The sequence below is a fragment of the Capricornis sumatraensis genome, chromosome 19 (genome assembly GCF_032405125.1).
Source record: "Capricornis sumatraensis isolate serow.1 chromosome 19, serow.2, whole genome shotgun sequence".
In the NCBI taxonomy this organism is placed as follows: Eukaryota; Metazoa; Chordata; class Mammalia; order Artiodactyla; family Bovidae; genus Capricornis; species Capricornis sumatraensis.
In genome coordinates this window covers 26,456,133-26,476,756 of record NC_091087.1, presented here as the reverse complement: position 1 = coordinate 26,476,756, position 20,624 = coordinate 26,456,133, and the positions used below count along the sequence as shown (strand labels likewise).

At 55.0% G+C, this 20,624-nt stretch overlaps 2 protein-coding genes across 3 annotated transcripts in view; one reads left to right on the top strand and one right to left on the bottom strand.

Moving 5' to 3' along the window:
* Positions 1-379: 379 nt before the first annotated feature.
* On the top strand, positions 380-16,512 carry POLG (DNA polymerase gamma, catalytic subunit). Its single transcript, XM_068991478.1, has 22 exons — positions 380-1,114; positions 3,947-4,142; positions 5,025-5,189; positions 5,286-5,432; positions 5,581-5,660; positions 6,451-6,633; positions 6,739-6,893; positions 7,118-7,244; positions 8,159-8,395; positions 9,309-9,429; positions 9,582-9,668; positions 9,970-10,077; positions 10,831-10,991; positions 11,701-11,754; positions 11,859-11,976; positions 12,366-12,501; positions 12,601-12,847; positions 13,807-13,929; positions 14,047-14,215; positions 14,339-14,547; positions 15,370-15,530; positions 16,038-16,512. The coding sequence occupies exons 1-22, from the start codon at positions 504-506 to the stop codon at positions 16,094-16,096; spliced, it is 3,654 nt and encodes a 1,217-aa protein (XP_068847579.1). The 5' UTR covers positions 380-503; the 3' UTR covers positions 16,097-16,512.
* Positions 15,819-20,624, bottom strand: part of FANCI (FA complementation group I) — a 60,304-nt gene continuing 55,498 nt past the window's right edge. For both annotated transcript variants that reach the window (XM_068991479.1, XM_068991480.1), the window contains 4 exons: positions 19,358-19,426; positions 17,782-17,877; positions 17,381-17,488; positions 15,819-16,462 (listed from right to left, as the gene is read on the bottom strand). In XM_068991479.1, coding sequence (XP_068847580.1) covers positions 16,382-16,462; positions 17,381-17,488; positions 17,782-17,877; positions 19,358-19,426 — 354 coding nt within the window. In that variant the 3' untranslated portion in view covers positions 15,819-16,381. The remainder of the gene's footprint in view (positions 16,463-17,380; positions 17,489-17,781; positions 17,878-19,357; positions 19,427-20,624) is intronic.

Below are 20,624 nucleotides of genomic sequence, written 5' to 3'. Positions count from 1 at the left end.
TAGAACCCAGTCACCCCAATTTACAGAGTAGGGAAATGGGCCCAAGGCGCTTGCCCAAGGTCACACGTCTCGGAAGAGCTGGAGCCGGGATTCAAACCCTCGTCCCCACCAGAGTCTTGCGCTCTTAACCACTACCGTCTCCTTCTCTGATGAACTTAACCTGAACCTCGGTTTTCCGAGGGGTATTGGTATTTCCCAAGGTTGCTTGATTAACTGAGAACATGCAACCTAAAGGCGCCTGGCACCCTGCTTTGGGACGCAGGCAGGGCTCGCGGAAGGAGGGCTGTTAAGATCGCAGGTGCTTACATGTAGTTGCTAACACTACATCATCTGTCTCCTTTAGGATTTGTGGGTGGAAGGCAGGCATGGTCAGAACCGTTTCCCTGGCAGGAAAGCGGAGACAGGACGTGTCCCTCTCCACGTCTCTCAGCCAGTGAACGCTGCCAAGCTGGAGCCCAAAGCCAGGTGTCCTGACGCCCACCGGGGGGCTGCCTGCACCCACCATGAGCCGCCTGCTCTGGAGGAAGGTGGCCGGCGCCACCGTCGGGCCAGGCCTGGTTCCAGCTCCGGGACGTTGGGTCTCCAGCTCCGCCTCCGACCCCGTCCCCAGCGACGGGCCGCCGCCGCAGCAGCCTGTGCCATCCTCGGTGGGCGGGCAGCTGCGGCACAACCCCTTGCACATCCAAATGCTCTCGAGAGGGCTCCACGAGCAGATCTTCGGGCCCGGCGGGGAGAGGCCCGACGAGGCCGCGGTGCGCCGCAGCGTGGAGCACCTGCAGAAGCACGGGCTCTGGGGGCAGCCGGCCGCGCCCTTGCCCGACGTGGAGCTGCGCCTGCCGCCCCTCCTCGGGGGCAGCCTGGACCAGCACTTCCGCCTCCTGGCGCAGAAGCAGAGCCTGCCCTACCTGGAGGCGGCCAACTCGCTCTTGCAGGCGCAGCTGCCCCCGCGGCCCCCGAGCTGGGCCTGGGCGGAGGGCTGGACCCGGTACGGCCCCGCGGGGGAGGCCGAACCCGTGGCCATCCCCGAGGAGCGGGCCCTGGTGTTCGACGTGGAGGTCTGCTTGGCAGAGGGAACCTGCCCCACGTTGGCGGTGGCCATATCCCCCTCGGCCTGGTGAGTAGGGAGGGGCCAGGGTCAGGGGACTTGAGCCCACGTGGGGGGCCCCCACTCTGTGTCTGGCAGGGGAGTTTCCAGGGACTGCAATCAGCTCGACCCCAGCTTTGATAGAGCTTACTTTCTGGTGGGGAAGGTGTAGGATGGTAAAGGACACCCTAGCAAGTGTCAGGTGGTGACGGGCTCAGCAGAGCCCCAGTAATATGTTGTACTTGAGGCTGACTGGGAGACCAGTTGAGATGACCTTGATTTGATTCCTTTACCCCTTCCCCTAATAGCTTCCTGAAAAGTTAGTCTAAGACATTTGAACAGTGTTTCTATTTGGGGATGTCAGTGGTTATTTTGGGCAGGAGAAACTTCCCTTTGATGGGAATGTCCCAGGCAGTATAAGACACTTAGCGTCCCCAGCTGCTCCCTTAAGTGCCAGACCAAATCCCGCCCCATTTCAGTTTCCAAATACCCCTCCCCTCAGCTAACACCTTGCTGACCACCCCTGGTTGAGAAACACTTCTTCCATCCCCTAGCCTCCCAAGTAGGCCTGCAGGCATTTTGGTCCCCCAAATGTATATCCAGTCACTCTTTTCTTTTTGAGTAACTTTCTAAGTGCTACTCAAGTTTCTTTTTCAAACAATGATGGCAGTACTGTTTCTCCCCTTTTTTATTCTTCATTCCAGGATTAAAATACTATTTACAACCTTAATGCTTTCAGGCATGGCCAGCAAAAAAAAAAGTTGGCAGTTTCTTTATTCCTATTGGAAGCTACATCTTTGTAAAGAAAGCTGCGAAATGTTAAATATGCAGTTGAAAATGGTGAAAACATGGCTAAATAGATAAGGTAGGCATTAACGGCTGAAAAGAGCAAAACCAGATGATTCCTTATTGATTAGTTCCAGTTAAGATGAGAATCTCAGAGCTTACTATGTAACTTGATGGTCAAACTAGAGGGAATACTGTCCATCATTTGAGAAAATAAAGTAGGCTGTGGTGGCTGAAAGGAAATTAGGAAACCAGTGATAAGAACTGTTTTTCGATCTTTGGGTCATTCTTGGCCAGTTTACCTCTAGTCCCCTTTTTCTTGTCTCTTCTTCCTCTCCGGACTGTTCACCTCTTTCTCTTCCTGTCCTTTCCATCATTCTCTCATTCTCATACCATTCTTGCCAGTGGTACTAGGGGGCGCCGCTCAGTTTGCCTGGCAGTGGAAGTCATTACCAAGGACCGGGCTCATACAGGGCCTTCCTCCTGGGAGCCTGACTGTGGTGGGGAGTGGGAGGCTGGGGCCCTGACAGCAGCCCACTTAACTTCGGCACATCCCTGGCACCTGGCTGTGTAACGTCAGATGCCTGAGCAGCCCACAGATTCCGGTGGAAGGGAGAAGCCTTGCACAGGCCAGAGGGCAGCTTCCCAAAGGCTGCAGGTGAGGGGTTTGGTCATCAGACCGGAGGGACATTGCACAGGCTGTCAGTGGCAAGCTGAGGCTCACAGGGAAAGTGTAGTGTTGGTTGGTTCTGACTCATCTTAAATATGCCAAAGGTGTTTGCATTTTGGCTTTCTTTTTTGTCACAAAAATTTAACAAGATGGCTCTCATGCACAGCTGCAGACCCCGATCTTGACACCAGTCTGGCTTTTTATTGCAACCAAAGTCCCTATCATCCCCGTAGCCTCTGATATTTGACATCCTTCAGCCTTTTCTTCCGTGTTATTAAGGGCTTTGACATGCTGAATTGAGAGGGAAGGAGGTTGCAACTCGAGTTCCTGAGCGTTTTCCCATCATTTGGGGTGTGGGTTAGATCTCACCAGGTTTAAAATTAGGAACCACTTTTTGCTGGTAATGCCCTCCCCGAGAGAAACTAGTTTTACGTTTGTCATTAATTGTTGTGACAGATAACCCCTCCTCCCCTCCATAGGGACACAGGGAGCTTGTTTGCAGCTGTGGTGGCCACACAGGTGGCCTCGTCACTCACTTTGGTGCTGAGTGGCCTTGACCCTTTGGCGTGATCCATGGTTCACAAGAGGCTTTTTGCTCAGTGGCCATTTCCCCACAACTTATCCTTGTGGATCTTGAGCAAACTCCAACCTTTTCCCGAGTCAGTGTCAGGCCCCCAACAGACAGCACTCACCCCCTGTCCACCCCACCCCCCAGCTCCAGCACATACTTCTAGAACATGTGCATACATCTCCTCCTTTCTGGCACTTTCCTTGGTCTGTCACTGAGGGTGGTTGCTCAGAGGCCCAGCACCTTCTACAAGGTGCGTGACTTGCTCTTCATCCTTCAGAATCTTTCCAGCCGTCAGATGATTCATCCTGTACACATGTGCAGCATTTGTCTTTTTTTTTTTTGCCACTTTCAATTAAAGTTCCACTTTGGAACTTTATAATTTTATAATTGTAAAAGTTATGACTTTATAATTGTCTGTCCCCTTTATTAGCTCTTTGAACATGAGCTGTTTCGTGCTCATAGATGTGAGGGGTCGGTAACATTCATTAAGATACCTCAGAGCCAAGCACCGACTTGGTGAGCCCCGGACCTAACAGACATCTTGACGGCCAGGCTGCATGCCCGTCCGGGACACTGGGGACTGTGGCGCGTAGCTGCCTTCCTCTCTGTGGAGGTGGAGAAGTAAAGAAGGCTTTGTAACTCCTCCTCACTCCCAGCACGGCCCCCGACAGCCCCCCACCCGACCTCCAGCTCTGTGAGGGTTAGGAGACCTCGTCCCCCTTGTGTTCCCAGCTGCTAGTGCAGGACCTGCATGTGGTGGAAGGTGTGCAGTGGGGCTTGTGGAGCGGGGCATGCACGTCTCTGGGCTGAGCCTGCCCGCCTCTCACCTCCTCAGGTATTCCTGGTGCAGCCGGCGGCTGGTGGAAGAGCGTTACTCTTGGACCAGCCAGCTGTCGCCGGCTGACCTCATTCCCCTGGAGGTCCCTGCCGGTGCCGGCGGCCCCGCTCAGCGAGACCAGCAGGAGCGGTTAGTGGTGGGGCACAATGTATCCTTCGACCGAGCCCACATCCGGGAGCAGTACTTGATCCAGGTGAGGATCCTAGGGCTGAGTGTAGGTCCTGGCTCAGGGTGGGCTCAGAGCCCGGCTCTCAGTGGCTGGGGAAGGACTGCATGTCCTGGCTAGTGCCTCCATCGCCTTTGTAGCAACTCCAGGGCCCCCTGTTGACCAGCCCTGCCCATGGTCCCTGTGCCCAGCTCGTGGGTCCCCAGGATCCCTGGCACAGGACCTGAGCTCTCACAGTACTAATGGCCCTTGTCTGTGTGCGGCATTTTAGAACTTGACCTGGGCTTTGGAGGCCATGGGCCCCACAGCCTGGGCACACGTCCTGCCTCAGCCACTGGTGAGCAGCATGTGCTTCTTGACACCCCTGAGCATCAGTTTCTTCTTTTGTAAAAAGAGGGAGATAGCAGAAGTTGCATCATAGGATTGCTGAGAGAGTTTGAACAGTGCACATGTCAGAACCATAGTGGAGGCACTTCTTGAGTTTGTGGAAAGTGCCCCAGGAGGTGGGGCAGGTGGGAGCAGCCTTGGCCTCCAGCTGCAGATGCTGAGGCTTGGACAGCCTTGTTAATTTGCCCAGGGCTTCGTATCTGGTGAGTGGCAGGGCGGGGCAGCCAAGCCTGATAGCATGGAAGGCTTGGTTTAGGCCCCTCTGTTCCCAAGGTGCCTCTCAGTGCTGTTGCTGGGATGGGCCTTGTGTTGGGACTGAGCCTGGCCTGTGCCTTCCAGGGTGGCTAGGATCTAGAAGGCAGGCCCCTCACAGGTGGAGGAATAAGCACGAGCAAGTTTGAAGACACTGCATCTTGAGCATCCAGCTGTGTGCTGGGAGGAGGGCTGTGGTGGGGCTGGTGGGCTGAAGCACTAAGGTGAGGTGGGCAGGCCCGTCTGCTGCAGCCTCTCCCCACTCCTCAGGGTTCCCGCATGCGCTTCCTGGACACCATGAGCATGCACATGGCCATCTCAGGGCTGAGCAGCTTCCAGCGCAGTCTGTGGATGGCCGCCAAGCAGGGCAAGCATAAGGCCCGGCCCCCTGCTCAACGAGGCCAGAAGTCCCAGAGCAGAGCCAACGGCCCAACGGTGAGGGTACAGTGGGCGTGGGGGGACCCCGTCATAAGCCTGCCTATCTGGCTCAAGGCCACGCTGACCTGCCATGTCCCTTGCTCTGGCCCCCAGATCTCGTCCTGGGACTGGCTGGACATCAGCAGTGTCAATAACCTGGCAGACGTGCACGGCCTCTACGTGGGGGGGCCTCGCCTGGAGAAGGAGCCCCGCGAGCTGTTTGTCAAGGGCAACATGAAGGACATCCGTGAGAACTTCCAGGTATGGTGGGGGGTCAGGGTGCTCTGGGGGTGCGGGCAGGGGCAGGCCCCGAGAGACCCTGGGAGTGTAGCTGCCTCACCTGACCCTGGGCCCCAGCGGCAGCAGTGGGATGACTGCGCACCCTGCACCTTCCTGTCGCCTGTGCCAGGACCTGATGCAGTACTGTGCCCAGGACGTGTGGGCCACCTATGAGGTTTTCCAGCAGCAGCTTCCGCTCTTCCTGGAGAGGTGAGGGAGTGCCCCTCTGGGAACCCCTGGGGGTCAGTGGGTTCCCGGTGGTACTGCTGGGCCTTTCTCAGGCTGGGGCCCTCAGCCTTTCTGGCCCGAGAGCATAGAGCTGCTCTGTCCAGGGCTGGCCACCTGGCCCTTGGACTCTGGGGTGTCTACAGAGTCCCAGAGGGGAGGACCCAGGCTGTGCTTATTCATGGTCCGCTCAGCGCCCTCTCTGAACCCAGATCCTGAGCTAAGGGCTTCACGTCCATCTTGGTTATGTGTCCTAGTGAGTCAGTCTGATGATGCGGTCAGAATTGGAAGCCTCAGCCAAACCCGGTTCTGATCTTAATTGTCCGGTCCAGCTCAGAGGACCTTGGGCAAGGCACTTGGTTTCTCTGGGCCTCAGTGGTCTTGTCTGTGAAGCACACACAGGCATGCTTGGCTGCTCCAGTTGTAAGGCTCTGGTATGACACTTCGTGTGTATGGAGTTGTTAACACAGTGTCTGGCTCCTGGTCATTACTCAGCAGGTGGCAGCCACCTCCACTGTTGTGAGCTGTCATCCTCACATTATCCCTGAGGACGGAATGATACTGTCCCCATTTTATAGATGAAGGAACGTTGGCTCAGAGAGATGAAGTCATTTATGCAGGGTCTCATGGCTGGGAAATAGGAGGGAGCTGGAGTTTAAACCCCTGTCTCTCTGATGTGGGTGGTTGGGTTGAGGATTGCCAGGCTGGCTCAGGGTTTGAGCCAGAGCCTTGCCTCCCGTGGTCATTTATGGCAGCCCTGGTGTTTGTCCTGAAGGTGTCCCCACCCAGTGACTCTGGCTGGCATGTTGGAGATGGGTGTCTCCTACCTGCCCGTCAACCAGAACTGGGAGCGTTACCTGGCGGAGGCACAGGGCACCTACGAGGAGCTCCAGCGGGAGATGAAGAAGTCGCTGATGGACCTGGCCAACGACGCCTGCCAGTTGCTCTCGGGAGAGAGGTAGCCAGGCCCTTGGGTGGGCAGGGTCCCCCTGCAGGGGCCAGGCAGCGGGAGACCTGGCCTCTGGCGTGGCCTTAGCCCTGCCCTGGGGAACTGGCTGTGCAGGTACAAAGAGGACCCCTGGCTCTGGGACCTGGAGTGGGACGTGCAGGAGTTCAAGCAGAAGAAGGCGAAGAAGGGGAAGAGGAGGGAGCCGGCTGCAGCCAGCAAGTTGCCTGTCGAGGGGGCTGACGCCCCTGGGGACCCCAGGGATCAGGAAGGTGGGGAACATGGGCGGGAGGCGGGGAAGGGAGGGCCCCTGGGAAGGGCCTGGGACCCGGGGGTCCCTTGGCAGTGGTGGCTCCAGCCTTCCAGAGGAGAACCCATGCCCCCTGCGTTGGAAGCACAGAGTTCGAACCACTGGACTGGACCGCTGGGCAGGTCCTGGGAGGGTCTTTCTGAGATACCCTTCCCCGGTCCTGATTGTCCTCCCTGCCCTGTGCAGACCCCGGCCCCCCCAGTGAGGAGGAAGAGTTCCAGCGAGGCGTCACAGCCCGCACCTGCTTGGAGCAGCTGAGGGGGACCACAGAGCTCCTGCCCCAGCGGCCCCAGCACCTTCCTGGACACCCAGGGTGAGCTCTTCCCCTCACACGGCCAGAAGCCCCCCTATCGCTCCCTCCACCCCGAGACAGCCGTATTCCGGGCCCCAGCACAGCGGGTAGCATGCATATGCGCCCTGCTAACCTGCTGCCACTTGTTCCTGCCTTCTCCTGGTCCTGCTCTCACCCCCGGGTCACTGGGCTTGTTCACTACAAGTGCACTAAGCGCCTGCTGGGCTCTGGGCCTTACTGCAGCCTCTGAGGGGCAAGGAGAAGCACAACTCCTTTCTAGTAGCTTCTCCCTGGGAAGAGCCAGCCTGCGCTGGAGTTGATATCCATCATGAGACAGGAGAGTCATCAGTGTCGAGGCAGAACCTAAAACTCTGCCTGGGAAAATCAAGGAAGGCTTCCTTGAGGAGATGACCTTCATTCTTGCCCCACAAAGTGGCAGAGATGGGAAAATAGGGGCATCCAGACTGAACAGCAAGGGGCCAATTTTGTGTTTCCCTGAGAGGAGGCCACCTTGAATCTGTGCCCTGAGTGCCTCACTTGCCTCGCTCTGGCATTGGCTCTGGTGAGCAGCCCTTGAGGGATGGAGCGCTGGAGGCCCTGGTGTGCTTCTGGAGCAGCAGACGGGCAGACCGGTGCACTGCTCTGGGCAGTTTCCCTGGTGAAGTGGAGCTTGGCGAGGAGTCCTGCCCTGGGCAGTGTGTATGGGTCCTGGAACAGGGGGCTGACAGAGGATCTGTCCTTGGGGGATATTTGAATTATTCTAGGGGCCTCCATGGGGGTCCTGGCTGAGTCCCAGAGGGAGGGGGTGGTGATGTCAGGCTGAGGTCACCAGCAGGCCTTGGGATTGTTGGGCATTGTCATGGATGGAGAGAGCCTTCCTCGTTACACGCTGTCCTCCCCTGACTGCTGTGACACGCTCTCTGCTGGCGGTGTAGGTGGTATCGGAAGCTGTGTCCCCGGCTCGATGACCCTGCGTGGACCCCTGGCCCCAGTCTCCTCAGCCTCCAGATGCGGGTCACACCTAAGCTCATGGCGCTGACCTGGGACGGCTTCCCCCTGCACTACTCGGAGCAGCATGGCTGGGGCTATCTGGTGCCCGGGCGGCGGGACAACCTGGCTCGGGTGCCGGCCGGCAGTGCCCCCACATCGGCTGGGGTGGCCTGCCCCCACACGTAAGGCTCTGGCTCGGGGAGGAAGGGGCTGGCATCTCGGGACCCTTCCCCTTGTTGGAGAGGCCAAGCCCAGCTCAGGCTAGGGTGAGGAGCCTGAGTCGGAGCGTCTGGCTTCTAGTTCTCTTTTGATGGCAGTCTTTCTGTCCAGGCCTCCGAGCCTGTGGAGTTGAGGGCATGGGGTTTGAGTGGGAAGGGCTAAGGCCCTGCTAAGGAGCGTGCAGCCCGGCTGCCTGCACAGGAACACGTAGAGGGCAGGCTGGAGGGCTGTTGAACGTGATGGGTCCACGGACTTTGTGTGCCTCCTTTGAGTATCGTGTATTGAGCACTGGTTATATTCTGTGTTAATCCTTTACGGTGCTTCCCTCGTTTGTTCCCCAGGCAGCTGCATGAGACAGGGTGGTTATCTTCCTTTTAGAGCTGGCAGAAGAAAAGGCCATGGGGAAGTTAGTCTCTTGTCTGAGAACCCAAACCCTTGAGCTTTTGACAGGCAGGTGCTGGGGAGAAGCCATAGTGTGTGAAGTGGCCCAGAATTGAGGGTCCTGGCTCGGCAGGGCAGTCTGACCCGCCTGTGGGGCCTGAGGACAGAGGGATGGGGGTCGCCTGCGCCTGTGAGCTGAAGAGTGGGTGCGCGGGCAGGAGCCAGCCTGGGGCGGGCCTGGCCCTGACTCCCTGCTGGCCTGCTCCCCGCACGCTCTTCTCCTGAGTCGGCCCGGGCCTCGACGCCCAGCCTGCCAGCAGCGCGCTGTCGTTCGCAGCTTGTCACTCGCTGTCTGTGAGCCAGGGAGCATGCTGTCCATTCCTGCCTCAGATCTGCTTCCGGGGACTGAACGGGGAACGGTGGAAGGCACCCAGCGGCGGCCTGGCCCGGAGGGGGCCCGCGGTAATCAGGCTGCGGCTGCCGTTCTCTGTGCAGAGCCATCGAGTCCCTGTACAGGAAGCACTGTCTTGAACAGGGGAAGCAGCAGCTGGAGCCGCCGCGGGCAGACCTGGCCGAGGAGTTCCTGCTGTCCGACAGTGGCGCCATGTGGCAGACGGTGAGGGCGGCGCTGGCTCCAGGACGGGGCAGCCTCTGGGTGGGGGCCAGGCGCCAGAGGCACTCGTCTGCTCACTCACCCCAGAGTGGGGCTGGCGGACGTGGGCCAGCCCTGCCCCCCGCTTTACTCGCTTGGTACCTGGGCCCCTCCAGGTGGAAGAATTGGGCTGCTTGGAAGTGGAGGCTGAGGCAAAGATGGAGAACTCTCGAGAGGCAGTTCCAGGTCAACCGCTAGCTCCGGTGAGCTGGGCGCCTGCTCAGGGCTTCTCTGGGTGGGTGCTGGCTAGCCACGTCCTCCTTTTGCGCCCAGGTAGTGCTTTCCCCCTCAGTTCCCAAGGTTTTGCGGGGCTGGGAGATGACCGCCATGCCCTTGGGCAGCCCCACCCTTGTTGGAGGCCCGAGAGGGAGCCTGAGACCGCGTGGCCATCCTGTCGTTTCCCAGCTGCATGCCGTTTCAGGCCCTTTTCCCACCCCTACCCCATGGCCCTCGCTGAATGCAGGTGCTGGAACAGGGCCTGATATAGGTGTGTGGCCCCCACAGACTGCTGCTGGTGGCCCCAAAGCCAGCCAGCCAGCTTATCACCATGGCAACGGACCCTATAACGACGTGGATATCCCTGGCTGCTGGTTCTTCAAGCTGCCTCACAAGGTGTGTGTGCTGGTTCACACCCTGTTTCGTGGTGTTCTTGCTGCACTTGGGGCACATAGTAGGCCTGCAGAGTGACTCAAACCAGGAGACGGCCTTGCTGTGGGAATGCCAGGAGTAGAGGGGCAGAGCATGATCTTGGACAAAAGTTGCCATCTCTGTGAGCCTTTGTTTTGCTTCTAAAAATTGGGTGGCAAGGGGCCTGGTGGCACAGTTAAATGACATAGGGCTAGAAAAAAGAGAAAAATGACATCAGGCATCTCTTTGTGACCCGCCAGGCTCCTCTGTCCATGGGGTTCTCCAGGCAAGAATACTGGAGTGGGTTTCCATTTCCTTCTCCAAGGGATCTTCCCCACAGGGATTGAACCTGGGTCTCCTGCACTGCAGGCAGATTATCATCTGAGCCACCAGGGATGTCTTTGAGCCTTTGTTTTTCTTCTAAAAATTGAGTGGCAAGGGGTCTGGTGGCAGAATTAAATGACATAGGGCGAGAAAAAAGAGAAAACTGACATGGGGCGTGTCGGGCCTAGTGCCACATCTGGTGACTGGTGGCTGTTCCTGGGAGGGGGCTGGGTGTTCGCCTGTGTGTGAATGTGTGTGTGTATGCACGCGCCTGTGTGTGTATGTATGTTGCAATCAGGGATTTGCCCCAGACTGCTTTGCTCGTGGGGCAGTCTGGGCTCAGTGTCGGGCAGTGCCTCGGGCACTGGGGATCTGCCACACGCCTCCAGACCCCACCTTCTTTGCCCTCCACAGGATGGCAATAGCTGCAATGTGGGCAGCCCCTTCGCCAAAGACTTCCTGCCCAAGATGGAGGACGGCAGCCTGCAGGCTGGCCCGGGAGGCGCCAGCGGGCCCCGGGCCTTGGAAATCAATAAGATGATCTCATTTTGGAGGAACGCCCATAAGCGTATCAGGTGGGCTGTCGGGGAGGGCAGAGACTTGTTGCTATCCATGCCTCTGACCAGGTCACTGCTCTCCTGGGATCCCTTCCCCTCCCCGCTCCCCACCCCCACAACCCCTGGCCCCGACAGCCTGTACTACAGTAAAGGGCTCGCCCAGTCTGGAGGCCAGGCTCTCTGTGGTCCTGGTGCTGTGCGCCCATGGGCCAGGCTCTTTCCCTCTCCAGCTTCAGTTTCCTTGTTACGTAAGAAGAGTGGTACTGTAGGTCCCCGAAGGCCTCTCCCAGCCCTGTGCGGCCCCTTCTGGGAAGGGCTAGTGGCCTGTAAGCTGTGTTGGGGGCTGGATCCTAGGCTGGGAATGGCAGATGGATCAAAGTCTAGCTCCACGGCGGAGGTGGCTGCCAGCAGCACGCTCCTGTGAGGAGAGTCTGGCCAGGGCTGCTGACGCCTGCCCTGAGCGTGGAGGAGGCAGTGGTGGCCGGGCTGAAGCAGGGTGCCTCATGGGCACCCCGGGATGCGGGCAGAAGCGGCCTCAGCTGCCTGGCCGTCTCCCTGAGGGCTTGTGCTCCTGGGTGGTAGATGGCAGGGCCCAGCCCAAGTCAGGTCAGTGGAGAGGGTTGAGGCCGGGCACGGAGGGCATGCAGCAGAGCAAGGGGGTTGAGAGCTGTGTCGTGAGGGGGTGGCTCCTGCCCCCGTGGTGGTGCTCAGCAGCGTGTCCCCACAGCTCCCAGATGGTGGTGTGGCTGCCCCGGTCTGCGCTGCCCCGGGCCGTGACCAGGTATGTCCTATCGGGGTTGTGGGAACAGGACAGCTGAGTGAGGCGGGTCCTAAGACCAAAGCCAGCTGCGGAGATTCAGGTTCTTCCCCCCGACACCCCCACAGGCATGCCAGCTACGATGAGGAAGGCCGCTACGGGGCTATCCTGCCCCAGGTGGTGACGGCCGGCACCATCACTCGACGGGCCGTGGAGCCCACGTGGCTCACTGCCAGCAATGCCCGGGTGCGTGCTCTTTGTGCGTCTGGTCTCCCTGGCCTTCCTCTCCTGTCTTAAGAAGCTGGGGTTGCAATGGGCCTGTACTAAGATCTGAGTCTGGTGGGACTCAAGACCAAATCTGGCATCACAGCCCTTCCATTTGTTGGGCAGATAAGTTCTGGGCACCTGCTCCTGGCCAGGCATGCATGGCACAGCTTTTGTGGTGTCTCCATGGGGCTGAGTGTGAGCCAGGCATGGGGCAGGGGATCTTTACCTAGAGCTGGCAGAGCTGGCTGCATTCCCTAAAACCACGCCCTTGGGAAGGGCCACCACATCTCAGTCTAGTCAGGCCCCGGGGTGAGCGAGAGGAGTCTCACCGGCCACCTACATGGGGTATGACCTCCCTCTTCCCACAGCCTGACCGCGTAGGCAGTGAGTTGAAGGCCATGGTGCAGGCCCCGCCCGGTTACGTCCTCGTGGGTGCCGACGTGGACTCCCAGGAGCTATGGATCGCAGCTGTGCTGGGAGACGCCCACTTTGCCGGCATGCACGGTAAGCGGGAGCCAGGGCTGGAGCAGAGTGGAGGCGGCCTGATGTCTGGCCAGTGGAGCACTTCCAAAGCCGCCTCTCTCGCTGTCGCCCTGCCCCCAGGCTGCACGGCCTTCGGCTGGATGACCCTGCAGGGTAGGAAGAGCAGGGGCACCGATCTGCACAGCAAGACAGCGGCCACCGTGGGCATCAGCCGCGAGCATGCCAAGATCATCAACTACGGCCGCATCTATGGGGCCGGGCAGCCCTTTGCTGAGCGCCTGCTCATGCAGTTCAACCACCGACTCACGCGGCAGGAGGCGGCTGAGAAGGCCCAGCAGATGTATGCGGTCACCAAGGGCCTCCGCCGGTGAGTGTCCCCTCCCTTCTCCATCTCTGGGCCTCAGGCTTGCTTTATTGTCTTTGCTGCGCCTGTTTTTTTGACCTTCCTGTTGCCTGAGCCCTCATATGATCTCTGACGTAGCTTCAGGTGGGTTGTCCTTTGGTTTTGATGTGTGCTCGCTTCACAGTCCGTTTTCCTCATAAAGCTGTGCATTTGTTATCACTGAGGGGTTGCAGGGTGCCTGCTCTGCTCCTGCAGAATAAACAGTAGTATGGGGTTTGCAAACCCACAGGCTCACAGGGCATGAGAGCAAGTGAGAGGGGGAGCAGAGTGTTGTCCAGGGAGGTGAGGAGGGAGACGGGGCTGGGGGGATGCACTAGGGTAGCGTGTACTGGCGCAGGCAAGGCAGTGGCAACAGAGACGGCTGGGTCTTAGTCATGGAGACCTTTGAAGGCTTCATGATGTGGACTGAGGGTGGGTGGGGAAAGCCTGTGGCACCTCTGAGCAGGTGAGTGACATGACTGGCCAGCAGGGGACTAGCCCGGTGTTGTCTGAAGCCACAGTGAACCTGGGAGTCTGGGCAGCGGGGACCAAGAAGAGTGAGCCAGGCCTGGCTGTATGTCCTGTCTTCTGCCTTTTTAAATGCTCTTCCCACCCCCACCCCAAAATGCAGGGTGGTAGCCTTCGCTGCCTGCTGGACTGACATGACACCTGTTGGTCACTGGGCAGTGCAGGGTTGAAGATTTAGGACAGTAATGGGGGTCCCCTGTCCTTTATCGGGCTACCCTCAGGTAGCCCACAGAATCCTGGGATCCTGTCTAGGCTCTGCTTCTGCCTGCTGTGTGATCCCAGAGTCACTTAGCATTTCTGAGCCTTTTGACCCCAGGGCGGTTGTGGAAATGGAGTGGTGTTGAACACGCCTAGCCCAGGGTTTGGCACAGAACAGGCATTCCCATGGGAGTGACGGTTGTGACGCTGCCTCCCAGGTACCGGCTGTCAGATGAGGGTGAGTGGCTGGTGAAGGAGTTGGACCTCCCTGTGGACAGGACCGAGGATGGCTGGGTTTCCCTGAAGGATCTGCGCAAGATCCAGAGAGAAGCTTCGAAGAAGTGAGAACCTTCTGTGTGTTTATGTCAGTGGGAGGGTTTGGGCTGGCCCGGGGAGAGCTGGCGTGCGTTTGCTCTGATAATGGTGGAACACAAAGCTTGCCCTTCTTCGTTCCCCAGATCGCGATGGAAAAAGTGGGAGGTGGTTGCTGAGCGAGCCTGGATGGGGGGCACAGAGTCAGAAATGTTCAACAAGCTGGAGAGCATTGCCACATCTGACATACCGCGTACCCCGGTGCTGGGCTGCCGCATCAGCCGGGCCCTGGAACCCTGTGCTGTCCGCGGGGAGGTACCGCTGCCCTCGGAACGGGGCAACGGGGCCCTCAGGGAGGGCAGGGCTCCTGTGCCGCCTCCTGCTCGGGAGGGAGCTGCTTGTGGTCTGGCCCTCCTCACCTGTGCCTTCCCTCCCCAGTTTATGACCAGCCGAGTGAACTGGGTGGTGCAGAGTTCCGCGGTGGACTATCTGCACCTCATGCTTGTGGCCATGAAGTGGCTGTTCGAGGAGTTTGCCATTGACGGGCGCTTCTGCATCAGCATCCACGATGAGGTTCGCTACCTGGTGCGGGAGGAGGACCGATACCGCGCAGCCCTCGCCCTGCAAATCACCAACCTCCTGACCAGGTAGGCAGGGCCCATGGCTCCTCCGGCCTGAGTGTCTGCCAGATACATGGGGCTTGGACCACACTGAGCAGAGTCTGAATTTTCATCCCCCCAGGAATAAGTGTTTCCACTTTTATCTCTGATTTTTAAAAACTGAGAAGTCTTAAAAAGACTGGCTCAATATTTAGAAAAGATTTTTGGAGATTGAAAGTGTATTGCCAGACTCGATCACTCGGGTGGTCAGGAGGTGGGAGAGCCCAGGGAGTAGGCTGAGAGAGTCTTCAAACTGTGCTCCCCTCAGAATACACCTTTGTTTTGAAAATCAAATGACAGGCTTTTCTCAACTCACAGAAAATTTAGATACTTTTTCATTTGTAAACACTTATTAAGTGCCAAAAGTTTGTTATTGTTAGTAAACAGAAAACATTGTTAACAGGGAAGCTCAAGTATACATATTGAGTTGAATTTTCTTGTAGTAAAATCTCTAGTTTATATGGTTGGATTAACTGATGTTACAGTTCCGTGTTGATCTGCCACTAAGAACCAGTTTGGGAACCGTGGCCTGTCCTGATTAATGGGTATATAATGAATGTTTACAGTGATCACTACTGTTGCCCTCATCTCCTGACCAAAGTGGGAAAAAAGGTGTGTTTTGAGTCCACAGTTGTACGCGAGTATCTCAGCAGGAGGTGTTGGGCTGCTGGGTGGAGGGCCGTGCTAGCCCTTCAGCTTTCTTTGCTTGAACAGAGTTGGCTGGGCAGGCCCTGCAGGTCATCTCCTGGAGAGACGGGCCTTTGTTATAGCAGGGACACGACTGTTGAAAGGAGATGGGGTCTCTTTCAGGTGCATGTTTGCCCACAAGCTGGGCCTGAGTGACCTGCCCCAGTCAGTCGCGTTTTTCAGTACAGTTGATATTGACCAGTGCCTCAGGAAGGAAGTGACCATGGATTGTAAAACCCCTTCTAACCCAACTGGGATGGAAAGGCGATACGGGATTCCCCAGGGTGAGCATACCACCTTCCTTCCTTATTACACATGGGATGGGAGGCGGACTAGAAAGTGGTCTTGGACAACAGAGGCTAATAACCCTCCTCTTGTGCTGTGTACTGGGCTGTTTCGGTTTTTAGCAGACCCTGAGTCCAAAGTGAGCATAATGTTTGGATCACAAAGGCATGTGTTTCTAGGAAGGTGTTCCTAGTAAATGAAGTGTTTTGACTCTGGTTTCTTTCTTCAACCACACACACACAGAAGATTTAAACAAGATTTATTGTTTAAAAGTCACAGTGTGTCCTTAGGTGACAAAATTATGCTCTGAATGCCAAACAAGTAAATTAGAAAGCTTAAAGTCTATTTAAAATGTATCTAAGACAAACTTATTTTATAAAGAAAACAGACCCTCCCCAAATATGACCCTACCATTCTTGGCAATCCTTTTTGACCTTAACATTAAGCTTTTCTCACTTCTGACTGCTTCATGAGGGGGCATCCTAACAAACTGCACTATTTTTCAGGTGAAGCGCTGGATATTTACCAGATAATTGAACTCACCAAAGGTTCCCTGGAGAAATGAAGCCAGCCTGGACTATAGCCCTGCCTGGAGGCTCTGTATTTGCTCCCATGGAGCTTCATCGGGGCAGCGCAGGCTCCTAAAACTCAGGCTTTCAGCTCTGCTTTTTGCAAAAGGGCTAGCCTCAGGCCAGCCATTTTTCAGTAGCAGGGCCTGCCAAGAATGACTGCCTCTAAACTGAAGGTGCAGTTGAGTTCAGAACCAAGACGCCAACGAGGTGCAGGCAGTAGGACAAGGGGGCATTGTTGCTTGTTGGGTAAAAAGAAAGCAGAATCCCCAAAGTTCACATTAACTCAGGCATTTCTTTTCTTTTTTCCTTTTCTTCTTGGCTGGTTCTTTGTTCTGCCCCTCATGCTCTGATGCAGTGCCCTAGAAGGGGAGAGAAGTAACGCTGTAATGTGAGAAGCCCGTTCAGAGATAGTGGAAATAAAAGCAGAAATCCTTTATCTTCTCATCAAAGCCTGTGTTGGTCATGCTTTCTCCCCTGCCCCACTCACGGGAGGGGACTTGGTGATGGGGCGAGCTCTGCAGCAGAGCGAGGTGGTGCTGACTCCTCCCCTTGGGGCTTCTGTAATGATGCAGGGAGCACGGTGACAGAGAAGGGGCATCGAGATGCTGCAGAACTCCCCTGAACTCAAATGCCAGGCAGGCAGAGGCAGTGGACAGGGCCAGGTGTGTTATAGCTTAGAGTGTGGTAAACGGAAGAATGTGGATTCAGAATTTTTTGAGAAGCTAGAAATCCAGGGTGGTTGATGTAAACTTCCAGTTTATCTTGGATATGCGTAAGGTGATAGAAATTCTAGGCACCAGAGGTAAGGAAACACAGGGTTCTGCTTCAGAGATGCTGCAGGGCTCACGGCATGCCGTTGGGACAGGTCTGTTCCTCTCCCTTCAGTCTCAGCAGAGAGGAAAGGAGGCTAAGAAATGTGCTGACCCTCATTCAGAGTAGTGGCCCTACTTTGAGAGCACGGTAGAAGAGGGAAAAACTGGTTTCTGAGCCAGAATGCTTAGGCTCATAATTTTCCAATGGTTTAAAAGGTTATGGGGAGAAGACCCACAGTAAGACCCTGTTTTCAACATCCCCTTCCTGGAAATGTCCATCCTAAAGGCTGGGAAACTTCTTGTGTGGTTCACTGTTTACAACCTTTCTCTTGAGAATGCTTAGTTTTGTTTTCGTGTTTGACCACCTTTTGGCCCTTTCTCTGTGGCTGCTCCCGGACAGGCTGCTGACAACCAGCCAGGAGGGCAGCTGAAGCCTGCTGCACTCCAGTCAGAGCAGGCACTGACCTCTTCATTTTCATCCTCCTCCTCCTGCCGAAGAACTGCGTCCAGGATGTTTCCCTTGATCTTGAAGTCTCGTGAGGTGCTGAGCTTTATATGCTTCATCAGGTTCACCTGGGACAGGATTGTAAACACAGGCACAGTTTGCTACCAATAAAACCTGCCCAGGGCGGCCTGAGCCGTCCCTGATAAACCCTTCAGTTCCTAGAGAAGCAAGCACACACCCACTAGACTTCACATCAGGTTCCCTGTGTCAGTGTTTGACTTCAGGCCATCAGATCAGAAACAGCAAAGAGACAAAAGAAACGTAGTCGACCCCTGACCCAGTGCAGTTGTGTTGCTTCAGTTTGCCAGGTCCCCTCACAGGGTAAGTGGAAATCAGTAGAAAAACAACAGAATATGCTTACCTTTGACCTCTTAGAAAGGTGGATGAGAAATTTTTCATACTGTTCAATGGCAAAGATGAGATTAGGAATTGGCTTGGTTTCCCGAAGAGCTCTGGCCTACAGGGCAAAGAAGAGAAGACCTAGATTTGGGGTTCAGGGGTGGTGAAGTCCTCTGAAACTGCCGTAGCAGAACTGCTCGTGGCTTTGAGGGAAAGACAGTCTGACTGCCAATGAAATGCAGTTTTACTTATACACCAGTCATTAAGATTTTTTTTGACAGTTCATCAAAGGACCTAAATGCCAATGGAGATGGCAATTAACCCTTCTACCTGTAACTCCTAAACCTGTGTTTTAGAGGCTGGCTGAGGGAAGGGCCGTGTCTGGGTGTCTGGCTGCCTCTCTGACTTGGGATTCTTGTGATGATGAGCCCACTCTGCACTGGCTCTGTTTCCGCTCTAGTCTACAGAGGCATTTTCACTGCTGCGATTCTCTTTCCCCTCACCTTGAATTGTAGCTTGTAGATCCTTCCGTATGTTTCTTATGCATATAGACATGTTTTTATATTTTTTAAACTACAAATGAAGACACTGTTCTCATCTTTTTTTCTTTAACATTATCTCAGAATTTTGTATCTGAACATTTAGCTTTGTATTTTTTCATGTCTGCATAGTGTTCTACAGTATAAATATACTATAAAAGCCAGCTGTCTATTAGTGGGCATCTTAGTTTTCCCAATATTTCACTTTTACTTAAAACATTACTAAGACTGAATATACACAGGCCTTTACAATTTCTCTATGCTACAAGTAGAACTGCTGCATTAAAGACTGGTGCATGTCAACAGTTATTGCCAAATGTTCCCCTTGAGAGAGGACTCAGTTCATTCTTTGCCAGCAGTGCCCTGGAGAACACACTTTCCGGCACCAATCTTTTACATCCTTTAAAAGGGGTACCTTTTGCAACTCACTAACTTTTCCTAAAATCAGCTCCTTCCCAGTGGTTATCATAAGCTTTTTCTATTTTTGAAGAGCTCAAGATTTCCTGGTACTTCCTGAATCGAGCATATACAGAGAGAAAAGATGTTCCATCTGAACAAAGTCCATGAACTGAGAAGCAGCCATACACAAAGAAGCCCATTTCCTCCAGCTTTACTGAGATGTAATTCACATACCAACCAGTTTACCCATTATATTGCATACTTTTTTGTGTGTGTTTCTTTGTGCATTCACAGAGTTGTACAACCATCACCATAACTTTACACACACCCTACCCCACAAGAAATCCTATACCCATTTTAGCAGGCACCTTCCCAGTTTCTCTAACATCCCCCTAACCACTCCTGCTCCCCACTAATCTTTCTTTTTAGATTTGCCTTTTCTGGGCATTTTATATAAACGGATTCATATAACACGCAGTCTTTGTCCGATTGGCTTCTTTTACTTAATGTATTTTCAAGGTTCATCAGCAACCTTGTTTTTTTGGCTGTACTGCATGGCATGCAGGATCCTAGCTCCTTGACCAGGGATCAAATTGGTGCCCCCCCCGGAAGTGGAAGCACAGAGTCCCAACTTACCACTGATCACTGTCAGCAACTTACCATGGCTGTGGGGCCGGCAGCGGTTTTCTCCTTTTCTCCTGTACATTTTAGGCTCTTACTGTGCTTGTTCTAAAGAAAAGGAAACAAGTCTTCTCATTCCTGAAGGTTTTTCTATAGAGCTACCAGGCTAGTGGTAATTTTCTAATACGATGATGATAGCAGTAACAGGAGAACTCGTAAGGGGGCCAAGTCTGGGTGAAGAGATTATCCTGAAGCAGATGCGGGACAATGGGAAACATTCTGGGACACTTTATAATCCTCAGATATTTTTCTGCTTTTGTTGTTGGGAGATTTACAGTCTTGCTCTTGGACAGGGCTATCACATGGAAGTGAGGTTAGGACCCACTGTTATTTACACTAGGGCAGCCAAGCGACTTGTGAGCTACGAAAGAACTGTCAAGGGGGGAGTAGGACTAGGTGTTCCCTACTGGGATGTTCGCTAAAAGGGCTAGAGAGAAGACAGGAAGCTGGAAAGGTTGTTCTCAGAGCCATGTGTCTCACGTGAGAAGTGGTTACAGGCTCCATAAAGGTTTAAAGGTCATAGAAACACTTTGTTTCCCTACATTGCAGAGAATCAAAATAAAGAGCTCCTGGAGAAAGAAGAATCGAGAAGGGGACCAGGAAGCACAGGATTCTGAGCCGGCAGGGGAGCAGAGCCACATGAGGCAGAGCCCACCCACGTGTGAGGCACATAAACAGGAACCTCCTCCTGGAAGGGGAGTTCTGTGCCCTCTAGGAGTGAGAGGCCACGGCCCATGGGACAGCTAGCAGAGTTAGAAACAGAGGCCTGCAAGTGGAGCGAAACCACACTGCTACAGCCCTGTGAGGGAGAGGAGGCTTGGTCCACGTGGCATGTTCTGGGAAATAAGAAAATGTAGGGATCCCAGAGATGCTGGTGTGAAGAAACTTATTTTGGGCCCTGGAAGGCAGGGTGGAGGGCAAATACTTGGTAGGGGAGGGCTGAGAGGCAGCACAGGCAGTAGAACTCATGTGACCAAATGGGAAGTGAGCCATCTTCCTAAAAGTTGTACCCCAGATGGGACCTTGTTGAAACTCCCTAAATCAATCCCAGCTACGGCCTGTTTCTGCTGATTTAGGCAGGACTAAAACTGTAGTGGGAAGAGAACTATCTTTGGAAGGTATACAGTCCTGAGCAGGATGCTAAACTACGGGTTTTGGAGCAATGGCTTTCACTGCTTTCTTCTTACTGAGATCCAAGGCTATGGGAAAAAAGAAGGGGCTAAAAGAGAATAAGCAGCTCTTTGAA

What these genes read in the sequence shown, in the direction of transcription:
- POLG (XM_068991478.1), top strand. Translation starts at nt 504, where the DNA reads ATGAGCCGCCTGCTCTGGAGGAAGGTGGCCGGCGCCACCGTCGGGCCA. An exon ending in CAGAGAGAAGCTTCGAAGAA is followed by an intron (nt 13,930 to 14,046) that starts GTGAGAACCTTC and finishes TTCGTTCCCCAG; the next exon opens with ATCGCGATGGAAAAAGTGGG. An exon ending in ATCACCAACCTCCTGACCAG is followed by an intron (nt 14,548 to 15,369) that starts GTAGGCAGGGCC and finishes GGTCTCTTTCAG; the next exon opens with GTGCATGTTTGCCCACAAGC.